This window comes from Canis lupus, chromosome 27 (assembly GCF_011100685.1).
Source record: "Canis lupus familiaris isolate Mischka breed German Shepherd chromosome 27, alternate assembly UU_Cfam_GSD_1.0, whole genome shotgun sequence".
NCBI lineage: Eukaryota > Metazoa > Chordata > Mammalia > Carnivora > Canidae > Canis > Canis lupus.
Genome location: NC_049248.1, coordinates 2,487,255 through 2,506,687, shown reverse-complemented (window position 1 = coordinate 2,506,687; position 19,433 = coordinate 2,487,255). Strand labels below are relative to the sequence as shown.

At 50.1% G+C, this 19,433-nt stretch overlaps 1 protein-coding gene and 1 pseudogene across 11 annotated transcripts in view; one reads left to right on the top strand and one right to left on the bottom strand.

Annotated features, from left to right (window-relative positions):
- ERC1 (ELKS/RAB6-interacting/CAST family member 1) overlaps window positions 1–8,140 on the top strand; it is a 539,792-nt gene extending 531,652 nt beyond the window's left edge. For 10 of the 11 annotated variants that reach the window (XM_038576363.1, XM_038576364.1, XM_038576361.1 and 7 more), the window contains one exon: window positions 2,673–8,140. In XM_038576363.1, the coding sequence (XP_038432291.1) occupies window positions 2,673–2,810 (138 nt within the window). In that variant the 3' untranslated portion in view covers window positions 2,811–8,140. The remainder of the gene's footprint in view (window positions 1–2,672) is intronic. The other variant, XR_005379702.1, reaches the window with a different exon arrangement.
- Window positions 1,358–1,835, bottom strand: LOC100684438 (annotated as a pseudogene).
- Window positions 8,141–19,433: the final 11,293 nt, after the last annotated feature.

The following is a 19,433-nucleotide window of genomic DNA, read 5'->3' as shown; positions in this document are numbered from 1 at the left end:
CTACAAACTAGTAAGTGCCAGCTGACACTGAGATCGAGGTAGCCTAACTCCAAAGCCCACATCCTTAATACACTTGAAATTCAGCGTTTATCTCTCTCCTTTCCTAAAACTGCTCTGCCTTCTGTATTTTCAGTCTTATTTGCCTCATGTCCCCAGCCAGAACTGTCAAAATGATCCTCCATCCCCTCTCACTGAACTTCAACTCCTATCAGCCTACCTTTGGGAAGCCCACCCATCTGTTGCCCTCCATGTCCCCTGGCCCTGCTCCATATCCCCTGCCACAGGAACCTCCCTCAGCTTATTCTTCCTTCCATTTAGTCTAATGTGCATGTATCTTCACAGTTCCCTTCTCAGAACATGAAGCTGATCCCGTCCCCGCGCTATTTAAAAACTCTTAGTAGACTTCCTTGTTTGTTCGTTTGTTTGTTTGTTTGTTTGCCAGATTAACTCTGAACTGCTTAGCTATAAAGCTGCAGTCTGGCCCCACTCTGCCTCTTCAGCTTCATTTCCTGCCATCCCCTCCCCAGTCCCCTTACCTTACGCTCCAGCCACATGGAAGGGTTCCATCTTCCCTAGCTCTATGCCAAGCCCTTCCCTAGCTCTGCACATCTGCATTTCTTTCATCTACTTGAGACCCTCTTCTTTGATCTCCCCTACAGACTCCTACCCCGCTCTTGAGAGCTACATCAGATATTGCCCGCAGTAACATCTTCCCAGACCCCTCCAGGATGCACAGCGATTCCTGTTCTTCCCCTGGAGCACATGTGTAGGCCTTGGTTGTGGCGCTCACCAAACTGTGTGCCAATTAATTATCCATTTCTGTGTTTGTCTCTTCCATTAACCTAAATGGTTATCTCCAGGGCAAGGACCAAATCCATTCACCTTTCAGCACCTAGCACACAGTAGGCCCTTACCAAATGCTGGTTTAATGCTTGAAGGAATGTCCAGGACGGTGTTTGAAACAATAAGAAGTTAGAATTATACTTACTCCTAAACAGAGGACTGTCTTCTGTGTTTCTCAGCATAATCTTTAGCTAAATTAGCAGATAGTCCAACATACTGAATACAAGTGGTACATAGCAAACAGGATGATAGGTCTTTTAAATATAAGTTTGCCTAGGACAAGGACCATTATGCAAGACTAAGATCCTGAGATCATGCCTGTACCCCTCTCCTCATGCTGGGCATGGTTGTGATACTGTGACACAGCGGGGAGAATATTCCATCTGGCGTGAGAGCTCTGGGGCTGGATTACCATCTTTGGGACTCAGACTAGTCACACCTTCATGAACAAACATTTGATGTTAACATGTACACTTCCTGGTTGTTTTGTTTTGTTTTGTTTTGTTTTGTTTTGTTTTTTACGAATGAGGCAATTTATTAACCCAGCATTTGTTCTAATGCTTCTTGTTGGCAGCTGCCACCTGTCCGGCGATTCTGTTCAGATCCCGCTGTCCCTGAGGTGTCAGTTTGTGGCCCCCATCTTGGTCCTTTTCCACCATTTTCAGCCCCTCTAGGTCTTGGAAGACCCTGCAGGCCACGCTTTTGGAGCCTCTGCTGAAGGGGCTGGGCGTGACCCCGTTTCTCTGACGTCCCCCGTAGATCTTAGTCATGGAGCCGACCCCAACGCAACCCCGGAGGTACAGGTGCCGTGCTGTGGAAGCAGCTTGTGTGTAGAACCAGCTCTCATCGTAGGGAGCAAGCTCTTTATGCTTGGCCAGCTTGACAGTGTCCACTCATTCAGGGACTTTCAGCTTCCCAGACTTTTTGAGGAAGGCTGCCAGAGCTCTGACGAACTCCTGCTGGTTCACGTCTTTTACAGTAACTCCAGGCATCGTGCGGCCTCCGCGCTGCCAGCCAGGGGAAAGGGCCACTTCCTGGTTGTTGACTTTGTTGCAGGAAGACTTCCCATAGAAGCCTCTACTTTTTTGGTCATTTCTTTTTTCATTTTCAGCTTATTAAGGTTTAATTGACAAAACTGTGATATAAGTGTACGACATGATGATTTGATTCACATTATGAAGATTCCCACAGTCGAGAGAACACATATATCATCTCAAATATTTCCTTCTTTTTTTCCTTATGAGAACACTTTTTTACTCTCTTAGGATGTTTTTTTTTTTTTTTTTTTTAACGTGGAGGAAGAAGGAAAGGGAGAGAGAGAATCCCAAGCGGGGTCTATGCTTGGTGCAGAGCCCGACATGGGGCTCATTCCAACAACCCTGAGATCATGACCTGAGCTGAAACCAAGAGTCTGGACACTTGACCAACTGAGCCACCCAGGCGCCCCTCTTTTAGCATATGTAATAATGCAGTACAATGTTATCAACTGTAGTCATATTATACAGTAGATCCTCAGACCTTGTTCATGTTATAACTGAAAGTTTGTACCCTTTTACCAACCTGTCTCCATTTCCCCCAACTCCCCAGCCCTTGGTAGCTACTGTTCTACTTTGTGTTTCTGTGAATGCGACTCCTTCCCGCCCCGGATTCCACTTACAAGCAATACCATGCAGTATTTGTCTTTCTGGTTTGTTTCACTTAGCATAATGCCCTCCATTCCCTCTTGTTGTTAGAAATGCCATTTCTTTGTTCATGAACAATAATTCTTAACCCAGTGCAAACAGGATCATTTAATTTTATCTGAAGCCCATCTTTCCTTTCCCTTTCAGCTTCAGAATGAGTTAGAAAAAGGTGAACGGGACAATGCAGAACTACAGGAGTTTGCCAATGCCATTCTCCAGCAGATAGCAGATCATTGCCCCGATATCCTGGAGCAAGTGGTCAACGCATTAGAAGAGTCTTCCTGACCCTGCTTCATGGGGAGTGGCCAGCCCAGCAGCCTGCTATAGTAAATCCGGGAGCCAAGAAAGAAGAGCTATAAGGAACGGGCACCCAGAAACTTCTTGGCACCCAACAAACACTACAAACTGTATCCTATCTTGGTTGGTCCTTCAAGTGTGATTCCAGCACCCTTTCTACAGTTGACCGCTTAACTCTGCCTTTCTACTTTGGATATTGTCTCTACACTAATTTTCTTGATGTCCAGGTTGGTAAGTGGCCAGATTTCCGTGAAGAACTGCCATCCAGTCATCAGCAGTGGACTACTGTGGAAGCTGGTGGTTCTGCCCTTAACAGAGGGACATGGAGCAGAGAGCCCTTTTTCCTTCTGTCCTTGACATGAAAAGTAAATCTGGAATCTCCTTGGAGTTCAGCATATTGAAAGAAACTTCCCAATGGACTAAGAGAGCTGAGTGTTCTAATATTACAATAGGTGCTTTCTCCTAAAAGGGTTAAAAATTTAAAAAAAAAATCTTTAAAAAAGAGAGGGGAAAAGAGAACAGAGACAAAGAGAAACTGACTCTTCTTTTTACTGTCTCTTTTGCTTGCTTTCACATGTAATGTTTCATGCAGGGGAGCTGCAAGGCTTCATGATGGCTTAGTGAACACTAATACCCCAAGTTTGGAGTCTTTATCCAGCCCTGTTTATCTCACTTATCCTTGCCCTCCTCAGCCAGTTAACAAGAGGATAGTGTGGACAGTTCTCCCCGTGGTCCCTCTTGCTTAAGACCTTTGACCCTATTCTATTTAGTCTGTCAGATCATATATCTCGATCTGAAAGAGAAGAAGGGTTTGACCTGAGGCCCTGCCGTCACCACCCGCAGCTCTGCTTCTTTAGAAGATGACCGTTCTGTGGGGCCAGGCTGGTTTCTTCTAAAGCTCCTCTTCATTGGCATGCTAGATAGACCCTTGATGCTACCCACCACCCACGTTCCCTATTCTTGCAGCCCAGTGTTTGCTGATGTTCATGACCGGCCTTCCTCCCTTCCCGCAGAACCATGGCTTGTGCATTGTCTAGAACCTCCTCTGGCACAAGTGAATATTTCTCATCCCACACACATTCCTTTCTCCATTCTTTCATGCAAAGAATATTTATGAAATGCCTACTGTGTGTAAGTCACTGTTAGGTACCCATCCTTGAAAAAAGTCTCTCTCCAGGGATGGAGAAGTATAAAGGATTCCATGAGACATACCTGATTGAATCAAAGCAGCAGAAGGCCTGCCCCTCCCCTCCCCACTCCTTTTATCTTAGTAGAAGTCCTCTTTTCCAGAAGAATCTTTCACAAATGAGCCTTTCTCATTGCTCACTGTAATGGAATTGATGAGTCTGGGGAGCACGAAGCTGAGTTGCTTACTTGCCTGCAGGATCTTAGTTGATGGTTCAGGATTTTTGTTGTTGTTGCTGTTACTCTACAAGAGTGTAGCGTTTGGTGGGGGGTGGCTACAGCAGTGGATAGTGTTTTCTTAACACGTCTGCGCACACTGCATGGAACCTGGCCAGCTCCGTGTCACAGATCAGAAAATTGACCCTAACATTGCAAATCCCATTGAAGGTATTGACATCTTGAAGGGCATTCTTCCCAAGCTTAGACAGTGGCAGTCATAAATAATCAGGCACCAAGAAAGAGACTACTTAACCCAAATCTAGCCCTTTGACCACCTCTCTGGCCAGATGCCCACCAGACACTCACATCTTCTGATAAGAGTTGCTGGGCTAGATGTGCTTCCCTTGCACTCTCCCCCTTCCCCCTCCCCAGTTATTCCTCCAGAGAATCTGGTGCTGCCTGTAAAGTGACCACGGCCATCAGCCCAGTATCTTCCCACCAGCAGCCCTCGACTGTCCCATTAACTTATATGGTCATATCTCCAGCTGCCCTAATTCCCTGGTGTAAAACAGTCTGTCCTGTGAGAAGCTGTAGACTGTTTCTTATCGAAGGTTAAGTGGGCTCTGCTCATAAACTTCTTACTGAGATGCTTCCTGATAGCCAGGCTGCCCAGAAGTGGGGGAGGTGGGAGATGTAGGGATTAGATAGTAAGTAGTGGTCGTTTGTGCTCAGTCACCTCAATTCTGTTTATTTATTGCGCTGCCCGTAAATCATATAGAAAGTCCCCAGTACTTAGGCCTGAAGTATTGGAACGTCACTTTATCTACCATAATGCAGAGAACTGAGGTATGATGATACCCTTCACAGGACTACAGCAGGCCAGAGCAGGCAGGCAGGAGGCCATGCCCGGAGAAGTGATGTGGCCCTGGCTGCCATTCTCCAGCAGGTTTGGCAGGGGAGGGCATCAGTCAGGTCTCACTAGATCCTGCGCATTCTGTCTCTACTCTCAAATACAGTATCTGCCACACTCACCCACCTGCTGTGTGACTCTCACTGCACTTCCTTTCGTCCCCTTTTCATTCCAATCCTTCCTGTTGCTTCCCCTCCAAAACCTTATGGAAGACCTCTGGCAGTGTTTCTAAGAAGAACAACTCCTGGGACAAACATCATATGTCTGGTATCTGTGAACCGTACCAGGGAAGCACCTTGATTCCTCTTGGGTGGTCATCCTAGCATCTCAAATGGTTCTGGGGACTGTTTGGTTCTTGATGAAAGTAGGCTCTGGCCAAACTTTAATAACAAACATGACCTGACTTTATATTATAGGGGCAAAATTAATACAGTGTCTAGTACATAGAGCATCTTACCAAGTTGAGCTCATTCATCAAGCCAACTTTTACTAAATGTGCAGTTTCCATCACACAAAGACTTATCATTGCATGACACTCCTCTGATTTTCATGGTTTCACAAAGTCACTCAACTGCTGGCGAAGGTCTGTAGCCTTGAAAACTCACTGCACGTTGCCTATTCCTTTCACCAAACTCATCTATTCCGTTGGCAAGTCTAGTTGCCCCTTAGCACCTAGAGATCTGTGCCCCAAATCAAGGTCATCATAAAAGGGGACAGGAAGAAGAGTGGGTGGGATCCAATGCAGGGCTCGTGACTAAAAAAATACAATGTGATTTTTTTTTCATCTTTTCATATACCTCTATCCCAGGTACTCATTGAGTCCTTGATGAAGTATCTCAATTGAGATTTACAAGGACTTGGGTACCATTTGAAATGGAAAAGATTGTAAATGGGCTTTAATATATTAAGAAATATGAATGAGAATCCCCAAATCCATCTCAGCTCTAACCTTTAACCTGGTATCTTCTAGTCTAATGAAAAGCTAAATGCTTCTCTCCCTTACAGTTGATCTTTAGAAATACTAGTAAAGCAGATGGGACCCAAGACTGCCTTCAGTGTTGACAGTGTCAGTGTGACCTGGCACCTTTTTCACCTTTTGTCACTGAAAATCTGTTTGGTTTTCCACAAGGAGCTTGTTGGCTCACCCACTCCTCAGAAGAGGAAGAGGAAATCATCACAAAGTTTTAGTCAACTGCTGAGCTGATCCCTCCCCTATGACGTTCAGGATTGGCATTTGGATTTGCTGCTAGAAAGTCCTGCTGATCCCAGAACCATCCTGTCCTCCCCTTTTACCCCAGTAGTGAAGCACAAGCCCACCAGCTACCCTCAGGGGTTTTGAGGAAAGAGCAAATCAAGGAATACGTTGCTACTTGGAATGTGACCTTCACATGGCGCTTCCTGAGTCATGGTGGGCCCTGTGTCCGTCATATCAGTAACTTCCATGTCTGCCTCTCCAGCCTTACCTCCCACCCACAAGAGTTCAGAGCTGTGGAAAAGCAGGTGAGGACAGAGAGTAGATGCAGTAGGGCATCCCACCCTTTGCCAAGCCTGCAAGGCCAACCCTCCATCACTGCCAGTGCTTCTCAGGACAACGACTTGAACTGGTCAAAGAATTGTTTTTAAAAGAATCTGGAGTTTTCCCCACGTGGACTAAGGGAATGTCTGGGCAAGAAAAAACACACACACATTACAGGGAAATCCTTCTGAACAAAATGGCTGTCTTCACTTACTCTTTTTAATCAAAAACTGTTTCCAGACTTTTTAGTGTCAAAACTGTAACCAAGTGTCTCCTGATTTTTTCCCCAATGTGTTTAGTGAGTGCTGTGACCCTCTTGTAGGTATTTCTTCTCCTGACTCTTTTGGGGGAAAGGTGGTTTTAGGATTGATTTGGGGGGAGCGGATCTTTGACCCATCCCACCTCTTTTGTTTCTCTGCTTGTCAATATTGTCTGTGTGGTTCAGAGCATTGGGGCAGTTACATTGTGTCCATTGTTGAGATGATTAAGATATTAAAAAGTAGTTTGTAGAACTGAACAGTTAAAGAGCTGTGTTTTTAAAAAATGCAAAGCGATATCATGTTAATAAAGGAATTCAAGCTACGGGGCAGTCGAACTCCTACCCCTTCTCCCAAGCTGGGCTGAGGTGACAGCCGGGCTCCCCACTTGGAAACACTCTCCAGGTAGGTAGGACTGCCTGGGAGACAGAGACAACTGCTGAGTCAAAGGAATTGGAATCTGGGGCTCTGAGGGTCCCATTTGTGCCAGAGATCTCCTGTACATCCTCGGGACCTCGGGGTAGAGGTTTCGGAGGGTGTGAGCCTGTAACCACCCTCAGACCTGCCTGGGTCCCATGTCAGTGTGCCTGATCCTGTGTGGGAGCCCCCCCACCACGCTCCCCCAGCCTCTTTCCTGCCAGTAGGTGCTATAGCAGCCAGCGACACCCCACCCCTGGCACGCAGGCTGAAGGGCCGCACTCACGGCTCACTTCCTTCTGCCTTCGGTCCCCGGATGCTTTCCCTTAAAGCTTTTCAGGCCGCCCGCCACCCTGGCCAGGGCCGCCTCTCTGGACCCCGGTGGGGCAAGGACAGGAACGCGGCCAAGCCAGAGAATTCGGCCTCCGGCTGTGAGCCCAGCTCTCCTTCCCGCGCCCGCCAGTAACTGCGATCCGCCGTGGTGTGGCGGGCACCCCCGGCTCGCCTGCCCGGGACCCCACTGAGCGCTCAGGGCGGCCGGGGTGCAGGCCTGATGTCCCCAGGACCTGCTCCCCTCTCTCAACGCACGGCACGACTCCTTCTAGCTTGAGTTCCTTGTGGTGACAGTAGCAGCTGCAATGATCATGTCTGTGATGCAAATGCACCCGCTGCCTTCAAGTGTGTGTGTGTGTGTGTGTGTGTGTGTGTGTGTGTGTGACGGCCGGAGTCGTGTTACTGACAGGATAATGACATTACAAACAAATTGTGTTATGGTCAACTTTGCCTTGATAATTATTGTAAACACTTTGTCCATTTTTTCTTTTTTATTCACAAACTAAATCCATCAGGAAATTATAAAGTTATTTAAAAGTTGTGTGCCTTGTCTTTCTTTGAGCCTCATCCAGTCTGCTGATGCAAGCGAGAGGAGTCCTCAGATGCCAGCACGGCGTTGCCCCGGTGAAGGCGGGGGCGGAGGAGCCAAGGCTGGCTCGGGCCTGGCGGGCGTGTGCTCAGGAGTGGGCCTCCTGCAGGTCCCGCGCAAGCCCTGCACTGGCAGCCCCCTTACAGCTCTCTAGAGTGGCTTCCCACCTGCCTCCTCCCTCCTGCCCTGTTAGGCCCTGAGCCAGGTCCCCATTACATCTAGCTGCGTTTCTGGAGCTTGAGCTCAGGTGGGGGAGCAGCCAGGGTGTGGCCGAGGGGCCTCCACTCGGGACTCCTTGGGCTTCATTGGGGTGTACCCGATGTATTAGCTCAGGGATGTGGGAGCTGTAGCAGCCGACAGGAAGTGCAAATACCAAAAATAAAGGAACCAGAGAACCTGTGCTTGAAAATTCCCAGTTTGGAAAAAAAAAAGAAAAGAAAAGAAAATTCCCAGTTTGGGTGTCTCTCTTGGGCCTTATGCTCAATAAGAAATTATTCTGGGTGGACGTGTATGAGAATGCGTTTTCTGCCTCTCTCCATTTCTGCATCCACCCCGGGTGGGATCAACCTGCTGGCTACCCTGCCCCCCTCCTGTGGAGATTCCTGTCCACTGTGTGTTGGCACTCGGAGGCAGGCGAGTCCGATGTGGCTCCTGCTGACAGGTTCCCCCACACCTGGGCTCTAGCCCTGCCTGCCTCAGCCCGAGCAGCTGCTGCGAAGTCGTGCCAGGTGGAGGAACACCTGGGAGACGGTGCTGTTTACAGGCCTGGGAACCCAATGTTGCTCGTTTTGTCACCATGAAGCAGGAACAATTTCACTTGCAGAACATGTATCATACTGCAAAATATAAAATCACAAGCAGATGTGTCCACAGAAAACTGTCAGATTACACTGGTCAGCTGTTTCCAGGGTTTCCATTAATCTCATTTCACTATTTGTTTATTCACTCTATGGTCTACCAGCACTCAATTGCAGACAAATGGACACAGAGACCACAAGGTTTAAGGAAAAATATTTGAGAGGAGAATTTGCAATTGAGAATTTCATCCATTAACTTGTTTTTTCCTCTGAATTAGGAAAAGACTGCTATTATTTAATTTTTTGAGGTGGAATATCTCAGGCTGGCTAAAAGATGTTTAAGAACTCATTAGCCTCGGGGTGCCTGGGTGCCTAGCCCATTAAGCACTCAACTGGATTTTAGCTCAGGTCACCATCTCGGGGTTGTAAGATCGAGCCCCACACCAGGTCCATGCTGGGTGTGGAGTCTGCTCAAGATTCTGTCTCTCCCCTCCCCCACCCCCTACCCCTCTTTCTCTCTCTCAAAAACAAAACTAGTTAGAGTCTGGGGTGAGAGAGTGTTCTGGGATCCACAAGCTTTCCTAGATGTCCTGGAAAGAGCCCTGGACTCCCAGCGGGAGCCTTCGGCTACCCCTTGACCTCTCAGCCTCTCCTCAACCTTTCCCTTGAAAATAAGGCCACCTTCTACTAGTCACAAGCCGTAACCCATGAGGAATAATATATGATTATGTGTTTCCTTTTTGAAAACTCCTTTAAAAGTGTAAAACAAAATTGCTTTTTTCACATCTGCCATTTGCTTTAGGATAAACCAGTATGTGTGCTGGGGAGGTGGCGAGGGGCCAGTCATACATATGGAAAGATGGGCCGTGAATTGGTACCTGTTGAAACGGGTTCAGATGCACGGGGTTCGTTATACTGTTCCATTATCGTGAATGTTTGAAATTTCTCTGAGTTAAATATTCACATCCTTCAATTTGCTGGCCCAGTCATCACGCATGGACCTTCTTCTCCAGGATCCAAGTAATCTGCCCACTCAAACTGCCACCAGAGCCCTCAGTTCAGTATTCAGACTCTTCTGTGTTCTGGGCTCCAGAGATGCAAACAGCAGTTTGGGCATGCCTTCCAGGTGTCAGGCTCAGGTGTCAGCACTTCCCATGTTTATCTCATTTCATTGTCATAGCAATCCTATGAAGCAGGTGCTATTGTTCCCATTTTACAGATGAAGCACGGGGCAATGAAACACCTTTCTCCTGGTCCTGTAGCTCATAAGTGGTAGGGCCAGAGGTTAAACCCAGCTCCGTCTCCAGGGCTCGGGCTCTTCAAGCCACGACTGTGGCCACTTCTGTTAGAGACCTCAGTCCAGTGGAAGAAAGGTATCCCAATAAAATCTGGGAGCACAGAAGAGCAGGCAATGCTCTTCATAGACCTACAAGTTTGACCTTGAATGGCAAACTGAATTTTGCCAGCAAAGGGGTTCAAGGATGGGGAAGGCAGAAAAGGCCTGAGCAAAAACAGGGAGGGGGCAAAGGCCGTAGGGTATTTGGGGATTGCAAGCAATCTAATGTCAAGATCTTGGCTTAAGACCCTCGAGGAGAGTGCGGCACCTGGGTGGCTCAGTGGTTGATCATCTGCCTTCGGCTCAGGTCATGATCCTGGGGTCCTGGGATCAAGCCCCACTGCAGGCTCCCTGCTCAGCAGGGAGTCTGTTTCTCCCTCTGCCCCACCCCACTCCCACTTGTGCTCTCTCCCTTCCAAATAAATGAATAAATAAAATCTTTAAAAAGAAAAAAGACCATGGAGGAGAAGACATGGTGGCCGCAAACATAGCTTAAAAGGAGGTTGGATGAGTCCACACTGTGAAAGATCTCTAATGCACCGGAGAAGAAGGCCAACTTGGGGGAGCCTAAGCCACACCACCAGTGACCTAACCACAGCCGCCATGAGAGGCTGATCACCACCCCCCCCAAAAAAAAAGAAAAAGAAAAGCACCTGTGTGTGTCAACTCTGGAAAGTGTCCAGGCCCAGGGACCAGGGGGCTGCTGGAGGTAGTAAAGAGCAGGCCATGGCTGGAGCCGTGGAAGAGTCGCTCCACATTACAAGGCCAGGAAGCGATTGGGCCCGGGGTCAAAGCTGGGGCCATCTGTTTGCTGGTGTTTCTCGGCGGTTCCTTTCACTAACCCCGGGCACCATCAGAGCTTGAAGCCAGATGGGAGGCTCCCTGTGAGCTGGGACTCTGAGGAGACTTGCTGCCGGCCTGCAGGGCATGAGGCATCCAGGCCAGCCTAGGGACAGCAGGGACACGCCGCCTTGTCCGCTGCAGGCTGTCACGCCAGGCGCGTGTGCGCCGGCCCTGGGGGCCATCTGTTCCCCAAGGATGAGGGATGGCGCACTGTGCAGGCTCTCTCCAGCCCCTGGTGAGAAAGTCGTGAGGTGTAAAGCGGCAGTGATGCCGCCTCGGGCCTCCCGGACGTTTCCTCGTCACACGGTGTGAGGAAGCAGCGATGCTCCTGCTCACAGGGGATCTGAGGGATCCGCAGGCAGGTCAGCTGTTCCCACACTGAGCCCACCTTCCCCTCTTCCTCCCTGAGCGGCTGCTCCTCCCTGTATGTGTCTGTCTGTCTGTCTGTCCGGCCCAGTGCCTCCCCAGCGGCCCCCGCGCTTCAGGCTTGCTTGTGAGGGTGAATAACTGACCCACGTTCAATAAGAGGGAGCGCGGGCTGCGTGGGGAGAAAGTCCTCCGTCGACCCCGACCCCGACCACCGAAGCCTGGGCCCTGCTGGAATTCACACTCCGAGCCAGAGCTCCCACCTCCTCTGGCCTGGGCTTGAGTTTTCTTGTTGTGATGATTTTGTTCCTCCGGATTGTGGCAAGTGAGGCTTTGTGGGGAGTCTGTGTGCAGGCCCCGCGCCCCACCAGGGCGGCCCTGCAGGGACACGTGTGGGTCGGGCCATCCTGGGGCCTCGGTGTGACCCTCCTGCCATGCGCGCCTCCCAGGGCACGGGGGGCCTCAAGCACGGTGGGCCCCAGGACGACCGAGTGACTGGAGGGCTCTGCCTCCCTTGGCCATTATCACAAGTGCTGACGTCAGGAAGGTCCCACAGCTTTTAGGAGTCACCCGCCTCCGGCGAAAACTCAAGAAGCCGGCCGGGGACACCGGTCGGAGGGGCTGTACCCTCTCAGGCCGGCTGTCTGCAGGCCGCCCGGCTCCCGGGGGCAGGGGACAGGGTGCCCCGCCCGCTGAACGGCCAGAGCTGGGCGTGGGAGCCCGGGCCCTGAAGAGCGAGGGGGGCCTACGTTCTCGTCTCGTCTTCACTGCTTATGCATGAGCTGTGAGGCCTCGGAGAATTCACTGGACGTCTTTGACCTTCAGTTTTCTCATTTTAAAAATAGAAATAATAGTGCCCAGGGGCGCCTGGGTGGCTCAGTCAGTTGAGCGTCTGCCTTCAGCTCAGGTCACGACCCCGGGGTCCCGGGATGGAGCCCCACCTCTCCCTCTGCCCCTGCCCCTGCTTGTGTACTCACACTCCCTCTCACTCTCTCTTTCTCAAATAAATAAGTAAAACAAAATAAAAATAGAAATAATAGTGCCCAGGGGTACCTGGGAGGCTCAGTCAGTTAAGTGTCGGAACCTTGGTTTTGGCTAGGCCATGATCTCAGGGTTGTGCGATGGAGCCCCATGTCAGGCGCTGCGTTTATCTGGGAGTCTGCTTGTGATTCTCTCTCTCTCTCTTTCTCTCTCTCTCTCCCTCTGCCCCTCTCCTCAAACTCTCTCTCTCTCTCAAATAAATAAATCTTTAAAAAATGAAAATAAAAATAAGGAAATAACAGTGCCTACTTCACAGGTGGGTGAGCTAAGGTGTGGGAAAGCGCACGGGCCCCAGCGGCCGTCCATTGTGTGCCTCAGCTCGGGAGAGCCATCCTTTGCCAGGGAACCCCTGCTGGGCTGCAGCCACCGTCTGGGGATAGAATTATCCCCGTGGCCTATGAGTAAATCCACATATTGTTTTGCCTAAAGACTTGACAACGGGACCATCATTTGTCTGAAAGTTCATCCCACTTTGATGAGAGCCCCCAAGTGCTGTTTCCCCCTACCTGAAATCCTACAGATGGGGAAACTGAGGCCCAGAACCGGGAGTGTCATGCAGGGGAATCACCACCCACCTCCTCACACTCCCCCTCCCAGGCTCCGTCCTGGCCCTGTGTGAACTCAGGAAGGCACATCAGACACCTCTGGGCCTGCCCGCTGGGAGCCCAGGCTGGGGCCGAGGCCGCGGTGCCCTCCCCCAGGGGAGTCGAATGCCAACAATCATATTGCTTTTGCTTCAGGAAGAAAAAACCCCAGATGCCAATGTGCCTGCCTCATCGGCTGGGCCATGTTATCCTCCTGCAGGGATGGGCTCTTGAATGTGAGCTTTGTCTGCCCAGCCTGTTAGTCACTGTGACAAAAGAGACCCAGGGAGACTGGGGCCCAACGTTGGATTCCTTGGCCGGGACGTCATGTCATGGAGTCCAGGCCACGGAGTACAAGCCCAGGCCAGCCAGTACCTCGAGCTCCCACGTGGGCTGAGACTCACAGAAGGCACCTGCCTTGTCCCCACTCCCCCCACAAGTGAGAGGCCCCTCTGCCCGAACCCCAGGCTGCTCTGCTCTGGTCCCCTCTCCCCCCACCCCCCACGGAAGGTCCCCGACAGCAAGGAACACATGGCCTCCCTTCTGAGTCCCTGCAGTGGTTCAGATGGTTTAGCTCACTTGTCTGTGCCCTGGGATCCTCGTCACCACAGCTGTGTCACTGGAAATATCTCAGCCCCTGAAACGTTTGTGCCGACACATGTCACGACCCCAGGGCCCCTGAGGGCAGGGCGGGCAGAGCAAGCCCTTGCAGCAGCTGCTTGGTTGGGGTCACGGGGACTCCCGCCTGCTGCCTGGTCCAGCGAATCCTCTGTTTCCAGGCCAGGCCCTGGAGCAGCAGGGACCCCTAACCCCAGCCCCCGTGATTGCATTTCGGGTACAAACAGCTGGGAGGGACGCACCTAGGGTTTGACCCTAGAGCCTTGGGATCCTGCGCAAGGGTCTCCCCGCAGCCTCTCTAGGTCCCCCAGGGCCAGACTCTTCGCCGGTTTCCCTGTGAGGGATCTGATGCAGCTCGTTGCTCTTCACGAGGAAACCTTCATGCTGAAGGGCTCAGTCGATGTCTTGGGGGCCTGCCAGGGTCTGAAAGGCAGCCAGTGTTTCTGAAGCTTTCTCTTGTCCCCCTGAGTACACGCATGCATACAGCCTACACCCGAACTCCGCGTTAGTACGCACACACACTCACACACACGTACACGCAGGCTTTGGCCGGGTGTGAGGATCTCCGTGTCAGGAAGGGAATAAGTAAACAAGCTCAACATTTCTGTTTCCCTCTGAGGCTTGCAAAGAAGGTGTTAAGAGCACAAGATTTAAATCATAAACTTTATTAAAAGCCAAGCAGCCCAGTGTGTGACTCTTGCCAACTCGGACAGAGTCTTTGGGGTAAAACTACACTGAGCTAAACCAGAAGGAATCAAGCGGAGGAATACAGTGGGTGGGAGTGAGCCAAGGCATCCAACCTCTGGAAGGTGGAGTGGGGGCCGCCCAGAAGGGCTGAGCAAGGAGGATGGGGCAGGAGCCCAGGTAAGGCCTTCAACGTATTGAAACTTCCTTTCTACCTTTCCTCATACTGTTCACTCACTTATACCTCACAGACTCCTGGCAAGGCAGGGGAGCACGCACTCCAGCCAGTCTCAGAACTGGCCAAAATTGCCCAGTGAGTAACCTTTGAGAGACAAGCAGGACAGGAACACCCCAGCTGCTCCCCCACCAGGCTGGTCTCCACCCAACCCGAGGCAGCCTCCCTCCTCCAAAGATCAACTGCCTCTTCACCGGGGGCAGGGTCTATGCCCACAAGGCACAGAAATATGAATAAGATCACTGCTTGCGAGGAGTGTTTTGTTTTTTAAGATTTTATTTATTTATTCATGAGAGACAGAGAGAGGGGCAGAGAGACAGGCAGAGGGAGAAGCAGGCTCCATGCAGGGAGCCCGACGTGGGACTCGATCCCGGGTCTCCAGGACCACGCCCTGGGCCAAAGGCAGCCGCTCAACCACTGAGCCAGCCCAGGTTCCCAGGATTGGTTTTATTATAAGGTGTTAAATAATGAAAGGGACCATAAGGGAAGGGGAAAAACAGTGGGAGAAGGCTTCTCTCCTTCCATAGGTGGCAGCCGGCTCGAGAACCACCTCGAGAACCCCCTGGGCGGGCTTGCGGGCTGGCCTGCGGCCGGAAGTCACCAAGCGGTGTGGACCAGGCCCCACCATTTATGTCCCATGTCTCTCACCAGCTTTCCCTGGGATGCTGTTGGGGTTTGCCGATCTGTGTTTGTCCCTGGGTTTGCATCAGTCACTGTTCACCGTGGGAAGCTTCAGCTGCCAGGGTGAACCCGGCCCAGCGGGCTCCCCACCACGCCTCCCCGGGCCCCCACCCTGGAGGCGGCCAGCCCACCCAAACCGGCTCCCGCCCAGGCCCCCCTTGCACTTGCTGCCTTGCCCTCACCCACAGCACCCTTGGGTTTGCTGTTATTTTCACTGTGGACTTCCGGGCATTTTAGAAATGAGAATTAGAAGAGAGAGAGAGAGAAAAGAGACAGAATTAGAAGAGAGTTATTTGTAGGAGCACCTCCACAGGAGGTTATTTATACGAGAACATACAGTGTCCTTGATCATCCAGCTGCCGAGTTAGAGGGAAGGAAAGGACCCTTTATTAAGTGCTTCTGATGACTCAGACCCCGCGTCAGCCCTTTCATATGTGACGGGGCTCACTGTCCACATTTCAGACAGATGTTGAACGAGAACATGGCCCACATCTGTTTTGTCATTAGCACAGCTTTGTGCTTAGAAGAGTGGCTGGAGCATTCTAGATGTTCAATGAAAATGCGTTCCATAAACGAATGGAAGGGAAACAGAGGTTCAGCAAGGGATGGCGCTGACGTGGAGTCACACAATCTGGCCGTGACCAGATGGACGAATGCCCAGGCTGGCCTGGCCCTCAGCCCTGGCCCCTTCCCTTCCACCTTCCATGGGCCTTCATCATCTTCTCTCCGTGAAGCTCCTGGGGCTCTTTCAAAGGCTGGTGTTTGACCCAAACAGTACAGTGTCTCCTCAAACAATTAAACATGGAACTAAAAAAAAAAAAAAAAAATGGGACTACCGGATGATTCAGCAACCCCACTTCTAGGTATATCCCCAGAGAACTGAAGGCGGGGACTCAAAGAGATATTTGTACAGTTGTTCACGGCAGCCTTATTCACCACAGCCAAAAAGTGGAAGCGACCCAAGCGGCCATCAGTGGATGTGTGCATAAAACAAAATATCCTTAGATGAAATATTATTCTGCCTTACAAAGGAGGGAGTGCTGGGATGTCTGGGTGGCTCAGAGGTTGAGCGTCTGTCTTTAGCTTGTGGGGTGATCCCAGGGTCACAGGATCGAGTCCCGCATCAGGCTCCCTGCATGGAAACTGCTTCTCCCTCTGCCTGTGTCTCTGCCTCTCTCTCTGTGTGTCTCTCATGAATAAATAAATAAAATCCTTAAAAATAATAAGAATAAAAATACAAACAGAAAGTAGAATAGAGTTTTTCTTGGAAATGATGGAAAAGTTTTGGGTATAGACTGTGGTGATGAGTGACTAACATCATGATACTTCATGCCTCTGCCCTGTGTACCTACGGATGGTTGAAATGATAAAGTCTCCATTCTGTATTTTTTTTTACCATGGTAAGAATTTTTGTTTATTTCCCAAGCTACCCCCCACACCAAATCCTTACAGTCCTGGACACTGCTTTCGTCACCACTGCTCCCTGGTTGAGAATCTTTCAAAGCCTCCTTCTAGCCAAGCACGAAGCCTGAACGTGTCCTCCTTGTACCAAGGCCTCTGCACTCACCTGGACACTGCTCTCTGAGCCTCCTTCCAGCAGCTCCTACCGTCCCACCTCCTTTGCTCAGTGTTGGCCTGTTTAAAGCTAGTGTTCCTGTGGCAGCTGAAGCCTCGGGAAGCACCTTGCTGGGCCCTGGCCGGTTCAACAAACAGCCCAGAGGCTTCCATCCTGATGACCCAGGCTGTCTGGCTGTTCTTGCCCCTTCTTGTCTCTTCTCAAAGCACACCTGAGGGCTCCTTCCATTTTCTAGTGGGGAATAGGGCACAAGGAGGTTGAGTAAACTACCTTTTATTAGATTTGTTCAGTTTAGAGGAGAATGCTCCTGAGGAATTCACTTTATATTAAAGAAAGGCTGCTTTCGATTAAGGTCATTGGAAGTAGAGCAGTGGGGGTCGCCCTAACTTCCCTCTTGCTACAGGACCCCCTTTTACTCTGTAAAACAGTTGGTTTCATTTTTGAACAGATTTTTATGTTAGAAAACTCTTCCTTATAAGTTCATAGATAATGAGAGCTGGAAAGGATTTTAGAAATAATCCTGTCCACTCTCTTCATTTGAAACAGAAGACAGCCTAGAAATATGAAGCAACGCGGTCAAGATGCCCCTTCTGGCAGCACCCAGAACCCTGCTCTATAGCCACAGGCTCCCCAGCATGCCACCCATGACCTCTGAGCTGGGATGACCCAGCCCCAGCTGAATCGGATGCCGGCTAGAATCTCTGTCCCCCTTCCTCCCGTTGTAGCCAGGACAACGTGCTCCCCTGCTCAGGGGACTCCCCCCCACCCCCACCCCCAGCCGTCTGGCAACGGAGAGAGCACGGCTTCCCCAGGGTTAACCCAAGAGCAAGAGGCCAGGCACAGGCTCAGCCCGGACACCCATCCCCCAGTCCTTCCTACATCAACATGGTAAGAATAAATCTGTCTGGCCAGAAATGGCAAAGATCAATATTATTTGCTGCAACAAGAAATGGGAACCCCCCCGGGACCTCCCGTGAAAGCTGCATCTCTCATTTATTTAACAAGCCAGTGTTATGAGGTGGAAATAGAACACCACGTGCAGCTTGCAAACTACAATGTTCACTTATATTCCAAAATTGCCAGTGACTACAAAGTGTAGATGTGACCCTTTGGGGATGAGAGGGGGATTCACCCGTTCCTCACTTCGGAGTCATGAACCATGTATCTGCTGTCGAGGTCTGCACCAAATTCAGTCACTGCATCTGACAAAAATACTAATAGATTCAGCTTCATAACAGAGCCTCTGGAATGGCTTGAGGAAATGAAGCCCAAATAACTTTGAAATCACTTTCAAAAATAACTTTTTAGCCTTATAGAGCTATATGGAGTAGACTTTCAAATGAGTTATTGAAACCATTTCAAACCATTCAAACCAGTTATTATGGCATCTGAGGAACAAGAAGACTCAAAACAATTTGCACTTTTAAACTTGAACTTCATGCATAAAGAGAACATCACATCTTTTCCCCAATACTTTGGCGTCCGTGTGAGGACATACCTACAACACTGACCTACACTGCCTTGTGCTCCCTCCTGTCCCAATAGGCAATCTTAGCAAAAAGAAAAGGAGTCTAATTTGGAATGATTTTTAGTGACACCAAATGGAATCCTAGATGTAATCATTTCTTTTCAAAGTATCCAGAAACAATTTAATAATTTTCTCTAAATTTTTGCTGGAGACTAACATTAATCATAAGTCTGGGGGGGGGGGGCGCAGGCGTGTGCAGACAGTAGAAAACTTTTTTTTAGATTTATTTATTTATTTTCTCTATATTCAACATAGGGCTTAAAGCCACGACCCCGAGATCAAGAGTCGTGTGCTCCACTGACTGAGCCAGCCAGGTGCTCCAGCAAACTTTTCTGTAAGGAGCCAGAGTCCGTGCTGGCTTCATCAGCAGTCAGAGGACCCTGGCTTTAGAGAGGCACCAAACTTGGCCTAATGCTCCATAGTTGCCATCATGGAATAAAAATTCTCTTTCATCAAGAGGCCCCACATTTTCATTTGTACTGCAGATTTTGTAGCCCGTCTTGTTCTCCAGGCCCATACAATGTCTGATATAATTGCTTAGCCACGCTGTGGCAGCGCTACAGCCGCCACGGGCAATATGTACGCAAATGCATGTGTTCTAATTAAGCTTTATTTGTAGACGCTGAAATTAGAATTTCATACAATTTTCACATGTCATGAAATACCAGCCTTCAAAAACATTTTTTTCCAACCATCAAAAAATGTAAAAGCCATTCTTAGCTTGCAGGCCAGGCAAAAATAGGTTGTAGTCTGGATTCGGGCCCTCAGGTATAGTTGGCTGAGCCCTAGCCTAGAGAAAAATCTGGGAAGACCGTAATTTTCCACTTGTTGAAATCCTGGATGTTGGTTCGGATTCCTGGGAACGTCCGGCTTCCTCTGTTCCCCAGGGTGCGGGGTGCGGGGGCGGCTGCACCGGTGGAGGGCAGGTGCCAGGGCAGCGGCCTTCCAGGGAATTC